The 20,766-nt window shown below is 45.7% G+C and overlaps 1 protein-coding gene across 1 annotated transcript in view; it reads right to left on the bottom strand.

Moving 5' to 3' along the window:
* Window positions 1-20,763, bottom strand: part of sos1 (son of sevenless homolog 1 (Drosophila)) — a gene marked incomplete at its 5' end in the record, with an annotated part of 50,654 nt that extends 29,891 nt beyond the window's left edge. Inside the window, 7 exon segments of the mRNA XM_032508539.1 lie at window positions 10,865-10,992; window positions 11,269-11,367; window positions 12,751-12,861; window positions 18,310-18,453; window positions 19,601-19,810; window positions 20,061-20,227; window positions 20,721-20,763. Of these exon segments, the coding sequence (XP_032364430.1) occupies window positions 10,865-10,992; window positions 11,269-11,367; window positions 12,751-12,861; window positions 18,310-18,453; window positions 19,601-19,810; window positions 20,061-20,227; window positions 20,721-20,763 (902 nt within the window).
* Window positions 20,764-20,766: the final 3 nt, after the last annotated feature.

Genomic DNA, 20,766 nt, shown 5'->3' with positions numbered 1-20,766 from the left:
AGAACAAGGTAGCAGACCAACCTCCGAATGAACCGAGTAGCGGTGCAGAAGTAATGCCGCGGTGCACAAGTAACGCCGCATAAGTAACGCCGCGGTGCACAAGTAACGCCGCATAAGTAACGCCGCGGTGCACAAGTAACGCCGCATAAGTAACGCCGCGGTGCACAAGTAACGCCACAGAAGTAACGCCGCGGTGCAGAAGTAACGCCGCAGAAGTAACGCCGCGGTGCAGAAGTAACGCCGCGGTGCGGTAGTTACACCGGTGCAGAAGTAACGCTGCGGTGCGGAAGTAACGCCGCGGTGCGGTAGTTACACCGGTGCAGAAGTAACGCTGCGGTGCGGAAGTAACGCCGCGGTGCGGTAGTTACACCGGTGCAGAAGTAACGCCGCGGTGCAGTAGTAATGCCGCGGTGCAGTGGTTACACCGGTGCGCAGAAGTAACGCCGCGGTGCAGAAGTAACGCCGCGGTGCAGGAGTAACGCCGCGGTGCAGGAGTAACGCCGCGGTGCAGGAGTAACGCCACGGTGCAGGAGTAACACCGCGGCGCAGTAGTTACACTGGTACGCAGGATTAACGCCGCGGTGCAGGAGTAACGCCGCGGTGCAGGAGTAACACCGCGGCGCAGTAGTTACACTGGTACGCAGGATTAACGCCGCGGTGCAGGAGTAACGCCGCGGTGCAGGAGTAACACCGCGGCGCAGTAGTTACACTGGTACGCAGGATTAACGCCGCGGTGCAGGAGTAACGCCGCGGTGCAGGAGTAACGCTGCTCTCTCCAGACCGGCATGTCTGTTTAACTGGTTTCCTGTGAACGAGGTATCGACCCCCCGCCGAGCCCCCCCCCCCCCCCCCCCCCCGCCTTAACCGCACCGTCATTAATGACTTAAAAAGGGAATAAAACCTTCATGTCCAGGAAAGGGGGGGGGGGGGATTTCACCAGTTTAGGCCAGCATACAGTGTAAGGGAAAGAACAATGGCATCTCTCATGCCCTGGTAAAAACCATAATCACCCCCACACACACAGCACACAACACAGCCACACACACACAGCCCACACACACAGCCACACACACAGCCCCACACACAGCCCCACACACACACACACACACACACACACACACACACACACACACAGCCACACACACACAGCGTCACTGTGTCCACGTTCGGACACGTATTGGCTCACGTTCTATTAAAATATCTGTTAAAATACAAATATAAATGATCTATTGATGTTTTAACTTAATTTAATGGTGTAAAACTATCGTGTGACTTCTTACCTTTCTAACGGTTAGTGTTAACTTGTTACTTTAGCTTTTACTTTACAAGAGCCAGCTAAAGTACGCTATTGCCGATGAATCAGCCGTGCGCTACCCTTGGCCATAACCGGACACCGCTACAGACAGTTAGTTAAAGAAAGTCCCATCAATGCTGTCAAAACTACGGGATCTTACATCTGTCCTTTCCGATATAATACCATGCTTCAACAACTCTGAATATGCAATAAGAGCTCCTTAATGTCCAGTTCAGTAAAAATAGAGGAGGAAAATCCATCGCCCGAGCGTTCTTACGTCTTTTCCACTTTCATATACTAGTTAGACAACTAAATGTCCATGTACATGTGGGACATTTCATACGTAGATTGTTAGATGGGTATACATCAATTTGGTTAACATTTTGGTGATGATCGGAAATGTAAAGTACTGCGAAAAGACCACAAAGTGCGTCAAGCTGAAGTGTCCGGATATGGCCAATAGCAGTGAGTGGTGTCCCAACGTGGACACAGTGATGTTATATAACTTCACCTGGTGGCTCAGGCCCATTCCTTCAAAACAAAAGCTCCAACAGACACTCGGCCAACAGACACTCGACCATGTCCCTCTCTAACTGGGACGTTATATAAAGAATATGTTAGATCATCTCTAACTGGGACGTTATATAAAGAATATGTTAGATCATCTCTCTAACTGGGACGTTATATAAAGAATATGTTAGATCATCTCTCTAACTGGGACGTTATATAAAGAATATGTTAGATCATCTCTAACTGGGACGTTATATAAAGAATATGTTAGATCATCTCTAACTGGGACGTTATATAAAGAATATGTCAGATCATCTCTAACTGGGACGTTATATAAAGAATATGTTAGATCATCTCTAACTGGGACGTTATATAAAGAATATGTTAGATCATCTCTCTAACTGGGACGTTATATAAAGAATATGTTAGATCATCTCTAACTGGGACGTATATAAAGAATATGTTAGATCATCTCTAACTGGGACGTTATATAAAGAATATGTTAGATCATCTCCTAACTGGGACGTATATAAAGAATATGTTAGATCATCTCTAACTGGGACGTTATATAAAGAATATGTTAGATCATCTCTCTAACTGGGACGTTATATAAAGAATATGTTAGATCATCTCTAACTGGGACGTTATATAAAGAATATGTTAGATCATCTCTAACTGGGACGTTATATAAAGAATATGTTAGATCATCTCTAACTGGGACGTTATATAAAGAATATGTTAGATCATCTCTAACTGGGACGTTATATAAAGAATATGTTAGATCATCTCTAACTGGGACGTTATATAAAGAATATGTTAGATCATCTCTAACTGGGACGTTTTATAAAGAATATGTTAGATCATCTCTAACTGGGACGTTTTATAAAGAATATGTTAGATCATCTCTAACTGGGACGTTATATAAAGAATATGTTAGATCATCTCTAACTGGGACGTTTTATAAAGAATATGTTAGATCATCTCTAACTGGGACGTTTTATAAAGAATATGTTAGATCATCTCTAACTGGGACGTTATATAAAGAATATGTTAGATCATCTCTAACTGGGACGTTATATAAAGAATATGTTAGATCATCTCTAACTGGGACGTTATATAAAGAATATGTTAGATCATCTCTAACTGGGACGTTATATAAAGAATATGTTAGATCATCTCTCTAACTGGGACGTTATATAAAGAATATGTTAGATCATCTCTAACTGGGACGTTATATAAAGAATATGTTAGATCATCTCTAACTGGGACGTTATATAAAGAATATGTTAGATCATCTCTCTAACTGGGACGTTATATAAAGAATATGTTAGATTATCTCTAACTGGGACGTTATATAAAGAATATGTTAGATCATCTCTCTAACTGGGACGTTATATAAAGAATATGTTAGATCATCTCTAACTGGGACGTTATATAAAGAATATGTTAGATCATCTCTCTAACTGGGACGTTATATAAAGAATATGTTAGATCATCTCTAACTGGGACGTTATATAAAGAATATGTTAGATCATCTCTAACTGGGACGTTATATAAAGAATATGTTAGATCATCTCTAAATGGGACGTTATATAAAGAATATGTTAGATCATCTCTAACTGGGACGTTATATAAAGAATATGTTAGATCATCTCTCTAACTGGGACGTTATATAAAGAATATGTTAGATCATCTCTAACTGGGACGTTATATAAAGAATATGTAGATCTTCTCTAACTGGGTTGTTATATAAAGAATATGTTAGATCTCATCTCTAACTGGGACGTTATATAAAGAATATGTTAGATCATCTCTAACTGGGACGTTATATAAAGAATATGTTAGATCATCTCTAACTGGGACGTTATATAAAGAATATGTTAGATTCATCTCTAACTGGGACGTTATATAAAGAATATGTTAGATCATCTCTCTAACTGGGACGTTATATAAAGAATATGTTAGATCATCTCTCTAACTGGGACGTTATATAAAGAAATGTTAGATCATCTCTAACTGGGACGTTATATAAAGAATATGTTAGATCATCTCTAACTGGGACGTTATATAAAGAATATGTTAGATCTCATCTCTAACTGGGACGTATATAAAGAATATGTTAGATCATCTCTAACTGGGACGTTATATAAAGAATATGTTAGATCATCTCTAACTGGGACGTTATATAAAGAATATGTTAGATCATCTCTAACTAGGCGTTATATAAAGAATATGTTAGATCATCTCTAACTGGGACGTTATATAAAGAATATGTTAGATCATCTCTAACTGGGACGTATATAAAGAATATGTAGATCATCTCTAACTGGGACGTTATATAAAGAATATGTAGATCATCTCTCTAACTGGGACGTTATATAAAGAATATGTTAGATCATCTCTCTAACTGGGACGTTATATAAAGAATATGTTAGATCATCTCTAACTGGGACGTTATATAAAGAATATGTTAGATCATCTCTAACTGGGACGTTATATAAAGAATATGTTAGATCATCTCTAACTGGGACGTTATATAAAGAATATGTTAGATCATCTCTCTAACTGGGACGTTATATAAAGAATATGTTAGATCATCTCTCTAACTGGGACGTTATATAAAGAATATGTTAGATCATCTCTCTAACTGGGACGTTATATAAAGAATATGTTAGATCATCTCTAACTGGGACGTTATATAAAGAATATGTTAGATCATCTCTAACTGGGACGTTATATAAAGAATATGTTAGATCATCTCTAACTGGGACGTTATATAAAGAATATGTTAGATCATCTCTCTAACTGGGACGTTATATAAAGAATATGTTAGATCATCTCTAACTGGGACGTTATAAAGAATATGTTAGATCATCTCTAACTGGGACGTTATATAAAGAATATGTTAGATCATCTCTCTAACTGGGACGTTATATAAAGAATATGTTAGATCATCTCTAACTGGGACATTATATAAAGAATATGTTAGATCATCTCTAACTGGACGTTATATAAAGAATATGTTAGATCATCTCTCTAACTGGGACGTTATATAAAGAATATGTTAGATCATCTCTAACTGGGACATTATATAAAGAATATGTTAGATCATCTCTAACTGGGACGTTATATAAAGAATATGTTAGATCATCTCTAACTGGGACGTTATATAAAGAATATGTTAGATATCTCTAACTGGACGTTATATAAAGAATATGTTAGATCATCTCTAACTGGGACGTTATATAAAGAATATGTTAGATCATCTCTAACTGGGACGTTATATAAAGAATATGTTAGATCTCATCTCTAACTGGGACGTTATATAAAGAATATTTAGATCATCTCTAACTGGGACGTTATAAAGAATATGTTAGATCATCTCTAACTGGGACGTTATATAAAGAATATGTCAGATCATCTCTAACTGGGCGTTATATAAAGAATATGTTAGATCATCTCTTACTGGGACGTTATATAAAGAATATGTTAGATCATCTCTCTTACTGGGACGTTATATAAAGAATTTGTTAGATCATCTCTAACTGGGACGTTATATAAAGAATATGTTAGATCATCTCTTACTGGGACGTTATATAAAGAATATGTTAGATCATCTCTCTTACTGGGACGTTATATAAAGAATTTGTTAGATCATCTCTAACTGGGACGTTATATAAAGAATATGTTAGATCATCTCTAACTGGGACGTTGGGGGGGGGGGGGTGTTTAGCCGAGCAGACCTTCCTCCACAGGTATCAGAGACGACTTCCTGCTGAACGTCTGCTTCCTGTTTCCTTCAGGGATCTTCTCTTTGTACGTACGCGGTTCCTTCCTCAGACGATTCAGCAGAGCCCAACGCTATGGGGACTGGCTTAAAGAACCTAGAGAGTTTAGTCTCCTATCCCAGAATGCATCTGTGGTGGAGCCAGACTTTAGAAAAAGAGCTGGGAAGGAAGACTAATCTTCACCCAACTGGCAGCTAAAAGACAAAGAGAGAAGAAACTAAAGATCACCTACGTCCTCATATCCACCTGACCATCATCCAGCCATCTTCCTCTCCTCCTCCTCCTTCTTATTCCTCCTGGCCATCCTCTCCTCCTGCTTATTCCCCCTCTCCTTCCTCTCTCGTAGTGCAGAAACTTTCAACTTCATAAAACATGAGCAGAGTTTTCCTGTCAGTTCTTTTCTTTCTTTCAGAGAACAATAAGCTGCAGCAGCACCGCCCAGGTACTGACGAAACTTCCTCTGACCCCCCCCCCCATTCCTGTCCAGAGGGAAACAGGGAGGATGGGAGGAGTCCACACACTCAGCCTGTACTCGTGTGTTCAGCTCTTATTGTTGCACTCAGCTGAACTCTGTTACATGCCAATCTTTTATTCTACTGCAACATTAGCAATTGGCACACTGATTATTATCGCCCATACTTATTATTCAGCGCAATGTCTATTATTCCCCATACTTATTATTCTTCTTCATCTTCCGCCACATTTTCGTCCCGCTACTAGTCCCAAAGCATGGCCAACACGTGCACACACAATACATCAAAACGTGTCTAATGATCGTGAATGGTGTGCTAAAAAGATTTCTCATTGACTTGAATGGGAAATGTTCGAGAAATCGCTCAACATCGCTCCAACCCCCCCCTCTTTGGGACCGTGCTGCATCGCCATACTTTAACGTAGAAACATGATTAAAAGTTTAAACCGAAGACAAGACTTTGGTGTTTATTGGGCTGAATGGGCGTTCAGATATCAACCACGGTTTCTCCCAAATCCCAGTTTACGTATCGTCCCGTCGTCAGACGTCTCAAATTTTCCAATGTGTGTGTATGTGGTGGAATGTTCAGAGCTAGAGTGGGGGACAGAGGGGGGGGCTGCGGTACGAATCTCTGGAAGTTTTTCAAACAAATGTCTCTCTCTCCTCCAGTTTTCAGACTTCAGACATCATTATTGGTCAAAATGTGGGAAATCTTGTGCCGGTCCCAGACATGTAACTCTGGAGTCTATCGGACTTATATTGTTGGCTGTGATCTACCAACTGTCAACAGAAACTATGAAAAAAACCATGCAGCTGGAGAACGATTCACTGATTTTTTTCCCCTAAACGAATGTCTCTCTCTCCTCCAGTTTTAACTCTTCAGACATCATAGTTGGTCAAAATGCAGGAGATCTTGTGCCGGTTGCAGACATGTAACTATGGAGTTTATCGGACTTAAATGTTTGGCTCTATTTGCACCAACTGCTGATAGAAACTATGAAAAGAGATATCTGGATTCTTCAATGTGGAAATTACCATAGCAACAATGAGAAGAGTTATCTGTCAGCTAACATGATGTCATGATAGACCACACCCACCAGACTCCATGTAAATAAACAGTCATTTTAGCATCGTAACACACACTGCCTTCAGTGTCAAGAGAAACCATATTAAACTATGAAAAGCTGTTTTTGGTCTTCTCTACACTTTCTTAACCATCACAACTCTAGTATTGGTGGAAATAAACACATACTTTCCTGATTTACATGTGAAAATATGTTGGCTCTGTTTTTTAAATAGAGTCTGGTTGGTTAAGCGCTAGCTACTTCATAGCTGTTTCTGGGAAACAGAAAGGTCTTAAATAGCTCTGGGGAGTCCTGCTGAGCCTTGTAGTGCCCACAGTGCCCTGCTATGCCATGAACTACTACAAAGAACTACTACAAACTACTATTTTTTCTATTTTTGTTATTTCCCTCTTCACTCTAACCCCAACCCGTCAGACACCGCCTACCAAGAGCCTGGGTCTGTCCGAGGTTTTTTCCTCGTCACTGTGGCCCTGTTGCTGCTCTGGAGGAAACTACTAAAACTGTTGGGTCCTTGTAAATCCTGGACTGTAGTCTAGACCTACTCTATCTGTAAAGTGTCTTGAGATAACTCTTGTTATGAATTGATACTATAAATAAAATTGAATTGAATTAAATAGGTTTTATGAAATCCTCCACCTATCCCCTGGATTCTCTCCCAACATCCCTGGTAAAATCCCATATCACTGTCCTAAGTCCCCTGATCACTGCGGCTTTAAATAATTCCCTTCAATCTGGTCATGTTCCCTCTGTCTTAAAAAAGTCCATTATCACATCATTGCTTAAAAAACCCACTATCGAAAGTACTGGAGAAAGCAGTTGCCACTCACCTTCAGGACCACCTCAAACATCAGAACCTCTTTGAAAAATTCCAGTCCGGTTTCCGCTCTGCCCCCAGTACAGAGACAGCCCTGGTCAGAGTCACACATGACCTCCTCACATCATCCGATGCTGGCTCTTCATCCCTCCTCATCCTCCTTGACCTTTCTGCTGCGTTTGATACGGTCGACCATGGCGTTCTCTTAAACCGGCTCCACCTCACTACTGGACTTAATGACACTGGCCTCAGTTGGTTCAGATCTTATCTCACAAACCGGACAGAATACATCTCCCTAGGCCACTCCAAATCAAATCCACACACGGTTATTTGTGGTGTCCCCCAGGGGTCAGTCCTTGGCCCCATCCTCTTCATCCTCTACCTTACCCCCCTTGGCCAAATCATCAGCTGCCACAATATTTCTTTCCATTGCTATGCTGATGACATACACAGCTCTATGTAAATGTCACAGCTGACCCCCCCACCCTCACAGTCATCCCCATCAGGACTCACCACCTGTCTGGAGGAGATAAAGGTTTGGATGGAGCAATCATCCCCATCAGGTCTCACCACCTGTCTGGAGGAGATAAAGGTTTGGATGGAGCAATCATCCCCATCAGGTCTCACCACCTGTCTGGAGGAGATAAAGGTTTGGATGGAGCAAAACTTTCTCCAAAGCCGAAGCCATCCTGGTTGGAACTCCTCATCAGACCAAATCATCATCCATCACCAGCATCACCTCTTCCGGTACTAACATCCCGCTCTCATCAACAGTCAGTAATCTTGGTGTAAAAAAGGACTCCCAACTTACTTTTGAAGCCCATATAATCACCTATGCAAGACCTCTTTCTACCACCTCCGTAACATCTCCAACCTCCAACCCGGTCTCTCCCTCCCAGACGCCGAGAAGCTGGTTCAGGCCTTTGTCTCCTCCAGACTGGACTATTGCAACACACTTCTCATTGGGATCCCAAGAAAGAGTCTGCAGAGGCTTCAGTACATTCAGAACTCTGCAGCTAGGATCCTGATGAGAGTTCTCCACCCATTATGCTGGCTTCCCATCTCCACCAAGATGGAGTTCAAGGTTTCCCTCCTCACACATCAATGCATCCATGGACATGCCCCCCCTTACCTCAAAGAACTTATCAAATCACAGAACACAACCCGCTTCCTTCGCTCCGCTCACTCAAACCTCCTCCACCTTCCCAGAACCAGACTCAGGACCATGGGAGATGGGGCATTAGGCTGCTGCCCCACATCTGTGGAATGCCCCCCCTGACACCTCGAGGGCACCTCAATCCACTGAGTTTAAAAAATAAAATAAAAAAAGGCCTTAAAACATTTCATTTTAGCAAAGCTTTTGGTCCCCCCCCCCTTAGATGTCTTTTATCCTCTCTTCTAAGAATAGCTTTATTTTCCTTTTTTTATTCTTTTTCTATTTCTCCTTTTTTACCTGTAGCACCTTGAGATCTATTGATGAAAATTGCATTATAAATAAAATGTATTATTATTATTATTATTTAAAAAAGTTATAGATCTGTGTATATCTGTTTCACTTACTATTTTTTATTAAGTTTTATTGCTATTCGGATGTGCCCCAATAGCAGGCACACTGATACAACTTCTGCGGAATTTTCTAGTTATTCTTCCGCCAGTCTTTCGTCCCGCTACTAGTCCCGTAGTGTTGCCAACACGCGCACACACAATACATCAAAACGTGTGTAATGATCGGGAATGGGGGGGGCTATGACTTTTCTAGGAGAGTTGCTGCGTGGTTTTCACGAAATCGCAAAAAAAACAGTGAAATATTTCTCATTGACTTGAATGGGAAATGGTCAGGAAATCACTCAACATTGCTCCAAACCCCCCCCCCCCCCCCTCTTTGGGACCGGGCTGTACCGCCATACTTTAACGTAGAAACATGATTAAAAGTTTAAACCGAAGACAAGACTTTGGTGTTTATTGGGCTGAATGGGCGTTCAGATATCTATTATATTATATTATATTATATTATATTATATTATATTCAGATATCAAGCCCGGTTTCTCCAGAATCCCAGTTTACGTATCGTCCCGTTTTCAGACCGGCTCAGATTTTCCAATGTGTGTGTATGTGGTCAAATGGTGAGAATTAGAGAGGAGCACAGAGTGGGAGGGGGGGGCTGCAATACGGTTCTCTGATATTTCCCCAAACAAACTTCTCTCTCTCCTCCAGTTTTCACTCTTTATACATCATGGTTGGTCAAAATGTAGGAAATCTTGTGCTGGTCGCAGACATGTAACTATGGAGTCCATCGGATGTAAACTTTTGGCTCTGTTCACACCAACTGATGATATGAAAAAGAATATCTTTATTATCTCTGAGGAAATCACCATAGCAACAAGTTGTCTCAAACACACACATACACACACCTATCATGAGACTGTTCCCTGGAGGCCGTGTTGTCCTCTCTTTGCAGGACATGTCCAACAGCAGAGTAAAGTTAGCTGAGACCAGCTGTTACTAATGAGATTAACTGTACACCTGTGGTGACCACGGCCTTTACTCAACCATTGTCCATCACTATAGCAACACAGGAGGAGGAGAAGAAAAGGAGAGGACAAATAGAGGAGAGAAATAAATGAGGAGGAGAAGAACAGGAGAGAAAATAATAATTTACCGATTTACAAGTGACAATATGTTGGCTCTATCCACGCTAAAAGTAGTTTTTTTTAAATGGAGGTTGGTTTAGCGCTAGCTCCGTTGTAGTTTTATTGTTGGTAGGATGTGTACCAAGAAGTCGGCACATTGTTAAAATCTTCTAGTTTATGATTCCTCTTTTATTCCTTAACATGTTGTGGAATCATTTCTGTAAGCATGTGTGTATCAGGGTGTGCGTGCGTGTGAGCGGGGGTGTGTACCTGAGCCTCCTCTTGGCCAGGCTCCTGGAGCAGGCCCTCTCCATGCTGCTCTGCAGGTTCAGCAGAGCCGTGATCGCCTGCTTCAGACACTCCTTGTCCTCTTCGTCCTCACTCTTCTCCTCCAGTTGCTATGGAGACAAAGTCATAGTGAGACATAATGAGACAGAGTGAGTCAAAGTGAGTTATAGTGAGTCATAGTGAGACACAGTGAGTCAAAGTGAGTTATAGTGAGTCATAGAATGTGAGTGTGTGTGACAGTGTGTGAGTATGTGTTAGAGTGTGTGACAGTGTATGAGTATGTGTTAGAGTGTGCGTGTGCGTGTGCGTGTGTGTGTGTGTGTGTGTGTGTGTGTGGTGTGTGTGTGTTGTGTGTGTGTGTGTGTGTGTGTGTGTGTGTGTCTTACCTTCAGCATCTCAAAGAGGTGCAGACAGTGGTAAACTGGTGTGAGCAGCAGTCTGGGCAGAACGTACTCAACAGCTTCTTTAAAACCTTCACAGATGGACTGGAAACAGACAGACAGGTTACAAAACAGTTACAGAGTTTACGGACAGGTTACAGACGGACAGGTTACAGACAGACAGGTTACAGACGGACAGGTTACAGGCAGACAGGTTACAAAACAGTTACAGAGTTTACAGACAGGTTACAGACGGACAGGTTACAGACGGACAGGTTACAGACGGACAGGTTACAGGCAGACAGGTTACAGGCAGACAGGTTACAGACGGACAGGTTACAGGCAGACAGGTTACAGACGGACAGGTTACAGGCAGACAGGTTACAGGCAGACAGGTTACAGGCAGACAGGTTACAGGCAGACAGGTTACAGGCAGAAAGGTTACCGACGGACAGGTTACAGGCAGACTTGTTACAGGCAGACAGGTTACAGGCAGGTTACTGACAGACAGGTGACATACGGACAGGTTACAGGCAGACTTGTTACAGGCAGACAGGTTACAGGCAGAAAGGTTACCGACGGACAGGTTACAGGCAGACAGGTTATCAACGGACAGGTTACAGGCAGACTTGTTACAGGCAGACAGGTTACAGGCAGGTTACTGACAGACAGGTAGCATACGGACAGGTTACAGGCAGACAGGTTACAGGCAAGTTACAGGCAGACAGTTTACAGGCAGACAGGTTACAGGCAGACTTGTTACAGGCAGACAGGTTACAGGCAGGTAGGTTACAGGCAGGTTACAGACAGGTTACAGGCAGACAGGTTACAGACAGGTTACAGACAGACAGGTGACATACGGACAGGTGACAGGCAGACAGGATATAGGCAGACAGGTTACAGGCAGACAGGTTACAGGCAGACAGGTTACAGACAGACAGGTTACAGACAGGTTACTGACAGACAGGTGACATACGGACAGGTTACAGGCAGACAGGTTACTGACAGACAGGTGACATACGGACAGGTTACAGGCAGACAGGTTACAGGCAGGTTACAGGCAGGTTACAGGCAGACAGGTTACAGGCAGGTTACAGGCAGACTTGTTACAGGCAGACAGGTTACAGGCAGACAGTTTACAGGCAAACTTGTTACAGGCAGACAGGTTACAGGCAGGTTACAGGCAGACAGTTTACAGGCAGACAGGTTACAGGCAGGTGACAGGTTACAGGCAGACAGGTTACAGGCAGGTGACAGGTTACAGGCAGACAGGTTACAGACAGGTTACTGGCAGGTTACAGGCAGGTTACAGGCAGGTTAGCATCATCATCTGCAGCTGGCGGGAGCCTACATGAGTCTGATGTCACAGAGCAGGAAGGGGCAACAGGCGTGTGATGTCACAGAGCAGGACGGGGCTACAGGCGTGTGATGTCACAGAGCAGGACGGGGCTACAGGCGTGTGATGTCACAGAGCAGGACGGGGCTTACCTGCAGGTGGAAGGCGGCCCCCGGCTTGGACACCTGACTCAGGAAGTGTTCATGGAAACCAGAGCGCAGCGTGTCCTGGGCGTACGTCTCATAGGGGTCAAAGGCCACCTCCTACCAGCCAATCAGAGATAACAGCTGATATCAGAGATAACTAACAGCTGATATCAGAGATAACAGCTGATATCAGAGATAACAGCTGATATCAGAGATAACTAACAGCTGATATCAGAGATAACAGCTGATATCAGAGATAACGATAGTTACGTAGGTAACTTCAGATTCTATGAGTATAGGCGTAGCCCTCTAACCCGCTATTGGGTTTATCCCTTCGCGCATGTGCAGTCGTGAAGATTTTCTTTCCCGCCCTTTCGTCCAGCAAGGGCCTCAACTACGTCTGCACAGCGGACCCGTTGTTCGTCTCCCAAAACATCAGCTTTTTCTTCAACTAATGTTCTAGGAGCAAGTGGCCCGGACCTTAGAGGGCTACGCCTATACTCATTGAATCTGGAGTTACCTACGTAACTATCGTTCTACTTCGTATAGGCTTCACCCTCTAAGGGCTACGCTATTGGGTTAGGGCAAAGCTGACGTAGTCAATCCCACCTGCGGCACAGGGCCCACAAGCCGAACATAGACCACATTTACCCTACAACAATGTACAGAGGCCCAATCAGAGTCCTTCTTCTGATAAAGCCTGCCATGCTAATGTCGCGGCCTGAAAAGTTCATAAGGCCCGCAATATGATGGCAGTAGTTCAATGAGTAATGGGAATTGTGCGTGATTGACCCTGCAAGGGACGCCCGAGGAAGGTCCGTATGCGGGCGAAAAAATCACGCATGCAACCGAGTGACTGGAGTGCTTGGAAGTAACATGGTTATGAAACTACAAGAAACCGCGTCTCACAATGCGCCTAAAACAAGCGAGGTGAAGACAGCAGGGTGTGACTGCAGCGGCACACACTAGGTGCATGAGATTGGTAACAATCGGGCATCCGCTTCTTGTCCTCATAACGCACATCCAACGCAGCATTACACGTTGTTGATTGTGGACAGAACATATGTCATGTTCAGACATATCTCGCACATAGAAGCGGATGAAAGGGCCCGGGGAAGCCCAGGAGGCTGCCGCGCTGATGTCGGCTGCCATGCCTTTAAATAGAGCCACAGGTGCCGACAGCCCTCGTATCATGCCCTCAGATCTCGCGTAATAGCCTCGCACAGACAGTGAGACAGACGCTGTTTTTGTACAACAAGCTGCTGTGTTTTTCTGATATTTGCCGTGCGTAAAATGTATTAAGGTAGGGCACGCACCGGACACAACCGGTGGGAAGCCACCTCCGCATCGTTGACATGAGGCGGGGGGGAAAACCCTTGAGGGAAAAAACACCCTGGACCAAAAATAACTAGTTACAATCCTCGGTGTGAAGGAGGGATTTGGCTGTAATGTGGCTGCGCTCCTGTCTCCCCAAATGGAGAGGCAGGACGGAGAAACCGACAGTGCACATAAATCACTCACTCTTTTGGCTGACAGGGCAAAGAGAAGTGGCGTTTTAGCGACAGCTTTCTGAGAGAAGCCTGCGCCAGAAGCTCAAAGGGGGGCTTCCCTAGAGCCCGGAGCACCAGAGCTAGGTCCCATAGGGGGGTGATTGGGCGAACAGCCGGTTTTGACGCCTAACCCCCTTCAGAAACGCTTCACCAGGGGATAGGCAAAAAGCTGTCTCACCCTAGCCCTCTTGGTAGGATGAGAGGGCAGCTGTGTATGCTTGACAGTAGATGGAGCCAAAACGCTATCCACCACAGTTTGGAGACACGTCAACACGAGAGGCAGGGGACACGATGTGGGATCCGCGTCCCTCCCTGTGCACCAGCGCTGGAAGGCAGACCAGCGCCCTGCGTAACATGCTATGGTAGAAGGGGCTCTGGAGCCCTGGATGGTGCGCACCACGGCAGGGGGGAATCCTAGTCTCTAGAAGCGTTCCCGCTCAGCAACCAGCCCAAAAAGTCTCTGTGTTATCACTGAGGGATGACAGATCGCGCTGTTTAGCTGCGACAGTGCGTCTCCCTGCCACGGAATTTGCTAAGGGGGGCCACCAGCAGCTGAACAAGGGTCGGGAACCAGGACGCGCTTGTGCGCTCCGGTGCCACCAAAGCCACTGCCAGATTCTTCTCTTGGATGCGCTCCAGCAGGCGAGGGAACGGAGGAAAATCATATGGAGATGGTTGTGTCAGGGCTGGTGGGAGAATACGTCTACGCCAAGGGGAGGATTGTCCCGCATGCTCAAGGAAAAAACACAGAGTGCACTGTGTGTTTTCTCGTGGAGCGAACAGATCCCCTCCGCTTCCCCGAACCTGCCCCATAACATTTGAAAAATAGTGGGATTCAATCTCCACTTGTTGTGGGAGGCCTCCCCCCCCCCCCCCCCCCCGACATCAGGTCGGCCGCCCGTTTCAAAAAACCTCGGGGTATAAGCCTACACTGCTTTGAGAGACAGTAGGTGACTGTGACAGCGGGAGGCGTCCGGCTATTTCCAACAGCTGGGCTGAGCGTATGTCGCTCTGGCGGTTTATGAACCCTGCCGCCGTGATGTTGCCTGTCCGCACAACAACATGTCTCCCCCCTACCAATGGGGTGAAGTGTTTCAACACTTTCAACACCGTGGACAGCTCCAGGTAGTTTATTTGGGAGGAGGAGAGGGGGAAGTGGCCAGTCCCCTCCCACCACCTGTGACTCACACATCCCCCCCCCAGCCAGTGAGGGACACGTCTGTGTACACCGTCACATATGACGTCACTCTGCCCTGGGGAACCCCAGAAGACAGGATCCGGGGATTGCCTCAGTATGCCGGGTCTGACCGGAGGCAATGAGGGTTGGACAGCATTCGCCATTTGGGGCGAATGTGATCGAGTTGTTGGAGAAGAAACTACGCCCGGATAACCTATGGATTGTGCGGGCACCAGAGCGGTCTTTTGCCAAATTATGGCAAAACCCAGCGTTTGCAGCTGCAGGACCTCTATAGTCTGCAGTGCTGCTTGCTCCAGAGAGGGGGCAAGAATGAGCAGATCGTCCAAATAAAAAGGACTCTGATGCCCCTCTTCTGTAGCGGCTGGAGCGCCGTTTCCATGCACTTGGAAGACGTGCGAGGGGGTAGTGAGTACCCGAACGGCAGCCGGTTGAACAGAAAAAGGGCGCTCCATAATGTATCGATTGAACTGTGACAGGTGCTCCTTACCCCTTCGGGATGAGAAAGTAGCGAGAGTAAAACACACTCGTTCTACTCCCCTGGAAGGACACGGAAAATGGCTCTGCTTGTCAGCAGCCCATCTAGCTCTGACGTCATCGCGTCTGACTGTGCTAGAGATGATACGGTTGCCTCCAACACGCCCGCGAAAGGAGGGGGGGGGTGGGAGTCGAACTGGAGTGTGTTATCGGCTTTGACATCCATGAGTCCATGTGTGTCAAGCCAATCCATGCTGCGTTGCACTCTGATAGCACATGTCTGAGTGTTGTTCACCGGCTCGGCTAGCGGGGAGCGCAGGGCTTTTCGAAAAAGGGCAGTGGCCGGTCACCGCCATGTGGGGCGGGAGTTGGGTTAACGTGTCCCTCGTCCCGCAGGCATCGCCGCGGGGAGGTGGTTGATTGAGCGGCGTCATCCACAATGGGTGGGCAGCGAGCGGCGTCTGGCAGCTCCGCCGGGAGTGCTATGCCTCTCCGCTCTGCCGCCTTCCTGATGATCTCTGGCAGATCAGCAAAGAGAGCTTTGGCGTTGAAGCCTGGGGCAGTTTGAGGCAAAGGGGAAGGCCGCTCGGCGGTGCCCCTGACCGTTCGGGTGACGGAGAAAGCTCCGTGGGAGGGCGTCGATCGCCGTCTCCAGGCCCACTCCCCCCCGAGAGAAGGGGGATTCCTCCTAAGGTGGAGTTGGGGAAAAAACGGTAACGGCGGCGCTGTTCGAGAGAACCGAGCCAGCGGACTCAAGCTCGTCAAAAGACGCCGTCCGCCAGCGGCTCCAGGGTGTCGTTGGGTTCCCGTCTGTCTGCCCCGCTGCTGTTTCCGTCCCCGATAGCCTGGCAAGACCAGAATAGCTTCTGACTGTCAGTTTAGCTCTTTCGATGACAGGCGGGCGCAAAACTGGCAGGCGGCGTGAAAGAAAATCTTCACGACTGCACATGCGCCAAGGGATAAACCCAATAGCATAGCCCTTAGAGGGAAAAGCCTATACAGAATAGAACAGCTGATTTCAGAGATAACAGCTGATATCAGCGATAACTGTTGTTTTTTGTAATGCACTGTATGTATGAGAGTTGTTAATGCTTCCTTTTGTTGTGAAGCACTTTGTGATCTTTATCTGAGAAAAGTGCTATACAAATACATTTTACTTACTTACTTTACTTACTTAACTAACAGCTGATATCAGAGATAACAGCTGATATCAGAGATAACAGCTGATATCAGAGATAACTAACAGCTGATATCAGAGATAACAGCTGATATCAGAGATAACTAACAGCTGATATCAGAGATAACAGCTGATATCAGCGATAACTAACAGCTGATATCAGAGATAACAGCTGATATCAGAGATAACAGCTGATATCAGAGATAACAGCTGATATCAGAGATAACAGCTGATATCAGAGATAACTAACAGCTGATATCAGAGATAACAGCTGATATCAGAGATAACAGCTGATATCAGAGATAACTAACAGCTGATATCAGAGATAACAGCTGATATCAGAGATAACAGCTGATATCAGAGATAACAGCTGATATCAGAGATAACAGCTGATATCAGAGATAACTAACAGCTGATATCAGAGATAACTAACAGCTGATATCAGAGATAACTAACAGCTGATATCAGAGATAACTAACAGCTGATATCAGAGATAACTAACAGCTGATATCAGAGATAACAGCTGATATCAGAGATAACTAACAGCTGATATCAGAGATAACAGCTGATATCAGAGATAACAGCTGATATCAGCGATAACTAACAGCTGATATCAGCGATAACTAACAGCTGATATCAGAGATAACAGCTGATATCAGAGATAACAGCTGATATCAGAGATAACAGCTGATATCAGAGATAACTAACAGCTGATATCAGAGATAACTAACAGCTGATATCAGAGATAACAGCTGATATCAGAGATAACTAACAGCTGATATCAGAGATAACTAACAGCTGATATCAGAGATAACTAACAGCTGATATCAGAGATAACTAACAGCTGATATCAGAGATATCAGCTGATATCAGAGATAACAGCTGATATCAGAGATAACTAACAGCTGATATCAGAGATAACTAACAGCTGATATCAGAGATAACAGCTGATATCAGAGATAACTAACAGCTGATATCAGAGATAACTAACAGCTGATATCAGAGACAACTAACAGCTGATATCAGAGATAACTAACAGCTGATATCAGAGATAACCATGTTTCCTTTAAATTGGCGTCATGGCCTTAAATCAGTGGGGTCCTACTTCATAGAGAGACAGAGACAGACAGGTAATGAGACAGACAGGTGGAGAGACAGACAGGTACCTCTGCCAGGTCCTCGAAGCAGCTCCCCACCAGAGGATGAGGACTTCCTTCGTCCGTCATCTCCACCGTGTCCTCGATCAGACCTAACAGGTTCACCGTCACTTCATGGATGTCTTGGATCCTGCTGAAGATGGCGTCCACGTCCTGAGAGACAGACAGGTAGAGAGACAGACAGGTAACAGACAGACAGGTTATAGGTCCACATCCTCATGGATGTCTAGGATCCTGCTGAAGATGGCGTCCACGTCCTGAGAGACAGACAGGTTACAGGTCCACATCCTCATGGATGTCGAGGATCCTGCTGAAGATGGCGTCCACGTCCTGAGAGACAGACAGGTAGAGAGACAGACAGGTCACAGACAGACAGACAGGTTACAGGTCCACATCCTCATGGATGTCTAGAATCCTGCTGAAGATGGCGTCCACGTCCTGAGAGACAGACAGGTAGAGAGACAGACAGGTTACAGGTCCACATCCTCATGGATGTCTAGGATCCTGTTGAAGATGGCGACCACGTCTTGAGAGACAGACAGGTTACAGACAGGTGACAGACAGACAGGTTACAGGTCCACATCCTCATGGATGTCTAGGATCCTGTTGAAGATGGCGACCACGTCTTGAGAGACAGACAGGTTACAGACAGGTGACAGACAGACAGGTTACAGGTCCACATCCTCATGGATGTCTAGGATCCTGTTGAAGATGGCGACCACGTCTTGAGAGACAGACAGGTTACAGACAAGTGACAGACAGACAGGTTACAGGTCCACATCCTCATGGATGTCTAGGATCCTGTTGAAGATGGCGACCACGTCTTGAGAGACAGACAGGTTACAGACAGGTGACAGACAGACAGGTTACAGGTCCACATCCTCATGGATGTCTAGGATCCTGTTGAAGATGGCGACCACGTCTTGAGAGACAGACAGGTTACAGACAGGTGACAGACAGACAGGTTACAGGTCCACATCCTCATGGATGTCTAGGATCCTGTTGAAGATGGCGACCACGGCCTTGAGAGACAGACAGTTCCAGACAGGTGACAGACAGACAGGTTACAGGTCCACATCCTCATGGATGTCTAGGATCCTGTTGAAGATGGCGACCACGTCTTGAGAGACAGACAGGTTACAGACAGGTGACAGACAGACAGGTTACAGGTCCACTCCTCATGGATGTGTAGGATCCTGCTGAAGATGGCATCCATCTTGGCGTCCTGAGTGAGAGACAGGTTACAGACAGACAGGTTACTTCCTGACACCCAAAGAGACAGACAGAGAGACAGACGTACGTGCTGGGAGAAGAGCCGGGGGCTGCAGCTGAACGGTTCCCTGAACACCTTAATCAGCAGGTTGAGTGTCCTCAGGTACTGGCGGCCGTCAGACATGAAGCTCCGCACCAGCTCGTAGTAACTCTGCTCCTCATTGGCTGACGGCTCCTCGTCCATCAGAGGGAAGCCGCTGATGTCATCCTCGTCCTGGTGGAACATGTCCATCAGCACCTGACACAGACAGGTGAAAGAGAGACAGGAGAGAAAGAGACAGACAGACAGAGTTGTCTAGACCTGCTCTATTTGTAAATTATAGAGCGGTCTAGACCTGCTCTATCTGTAAATTATAGAGCGGTCTAGACCTGCTCTATCTGTAAATTATAGAGCGGTCTAGACCTGCTCTATCTGTAAATTATAGAGCGGTCTAGAGTGTGTGTGTGTGTCTGTGAGTGAGTATGAGTGTGTGTGCGTGTGTGTGTACCTTGTCTGCACACATGGCCACGGTGATGTCCTGCTGTGAGATCTCGTAATGTCGAATGTTCCTGACGTAGTTTCCTGCCAGTTTCAGGATGTCAGCGGAGATGTACTCCAACACCGCCACCATGTACACGGACACCTGATGGTCCACCTTATAGCCCAGCACCTCCTGCAACACAGAGCACAAAGCATCATGGGAAACACAGGAGCACAAAGCATCATGGGAAACACAGTGAGAGCAGAGTGACACCTGACAACACTGAAACACAAAGCAAGGTTGGAGATCTCATCCCAGATGGTGGCGCTGCTCCAGAAGGTTGGAGATCTCATCCCAGATGGTGGCGCTGCTCCAGAAGGTTCGAGATCTCATCCCAGATGGTGGCGCTGCTCCAGAAGGTTGGAGATCTCATCCCGGATGGTTGCGGTTCCGTCCTCTGCCCCTGGTCTAACCTAATCCTGGACCTGGATCAAGTCTATCACCAAATGTTCAAAACATCTCCAGACTCCATCACTCTCTGACTCACTTAGCCGAGTTTTTACTACTGTCCATGATGAGGATAAGAGTGATAAAGATGATAGTGATGACGATAATGGAGAGGGTGAAGATATGATATATAGTGATGAAGATGAAGATGATGACAGTGATGAAGATTATGAAGATACCTGAGCAGCGGGTGGATCTTGTCGACGGGCAGGCCAGAGGGTTCCTC

The sequence above is a fragment of the Etheostoma spectabile genome, unplaced genomic scaffold (genome assembly GCF_008692095.1).
Source record: "Etheostoma spectabile isolate EspeVRDwgs_2016 unplaced genomic scaffold, UIUC_Espe_1.0 scaffold00008247, whole genome shotgun sequence".
Lineage (NCBI taxonomy): Eukaryota > Metazoa > Chordata > Actinopteri > Perciformes > Percidae > Etheostoma > Etheostoma spectabile.
The sequence above is the reverse complement of the archived record's forward strand: the minus strand, read 5'-3'. Positions and strand labels throughout refer to the sequence as shown.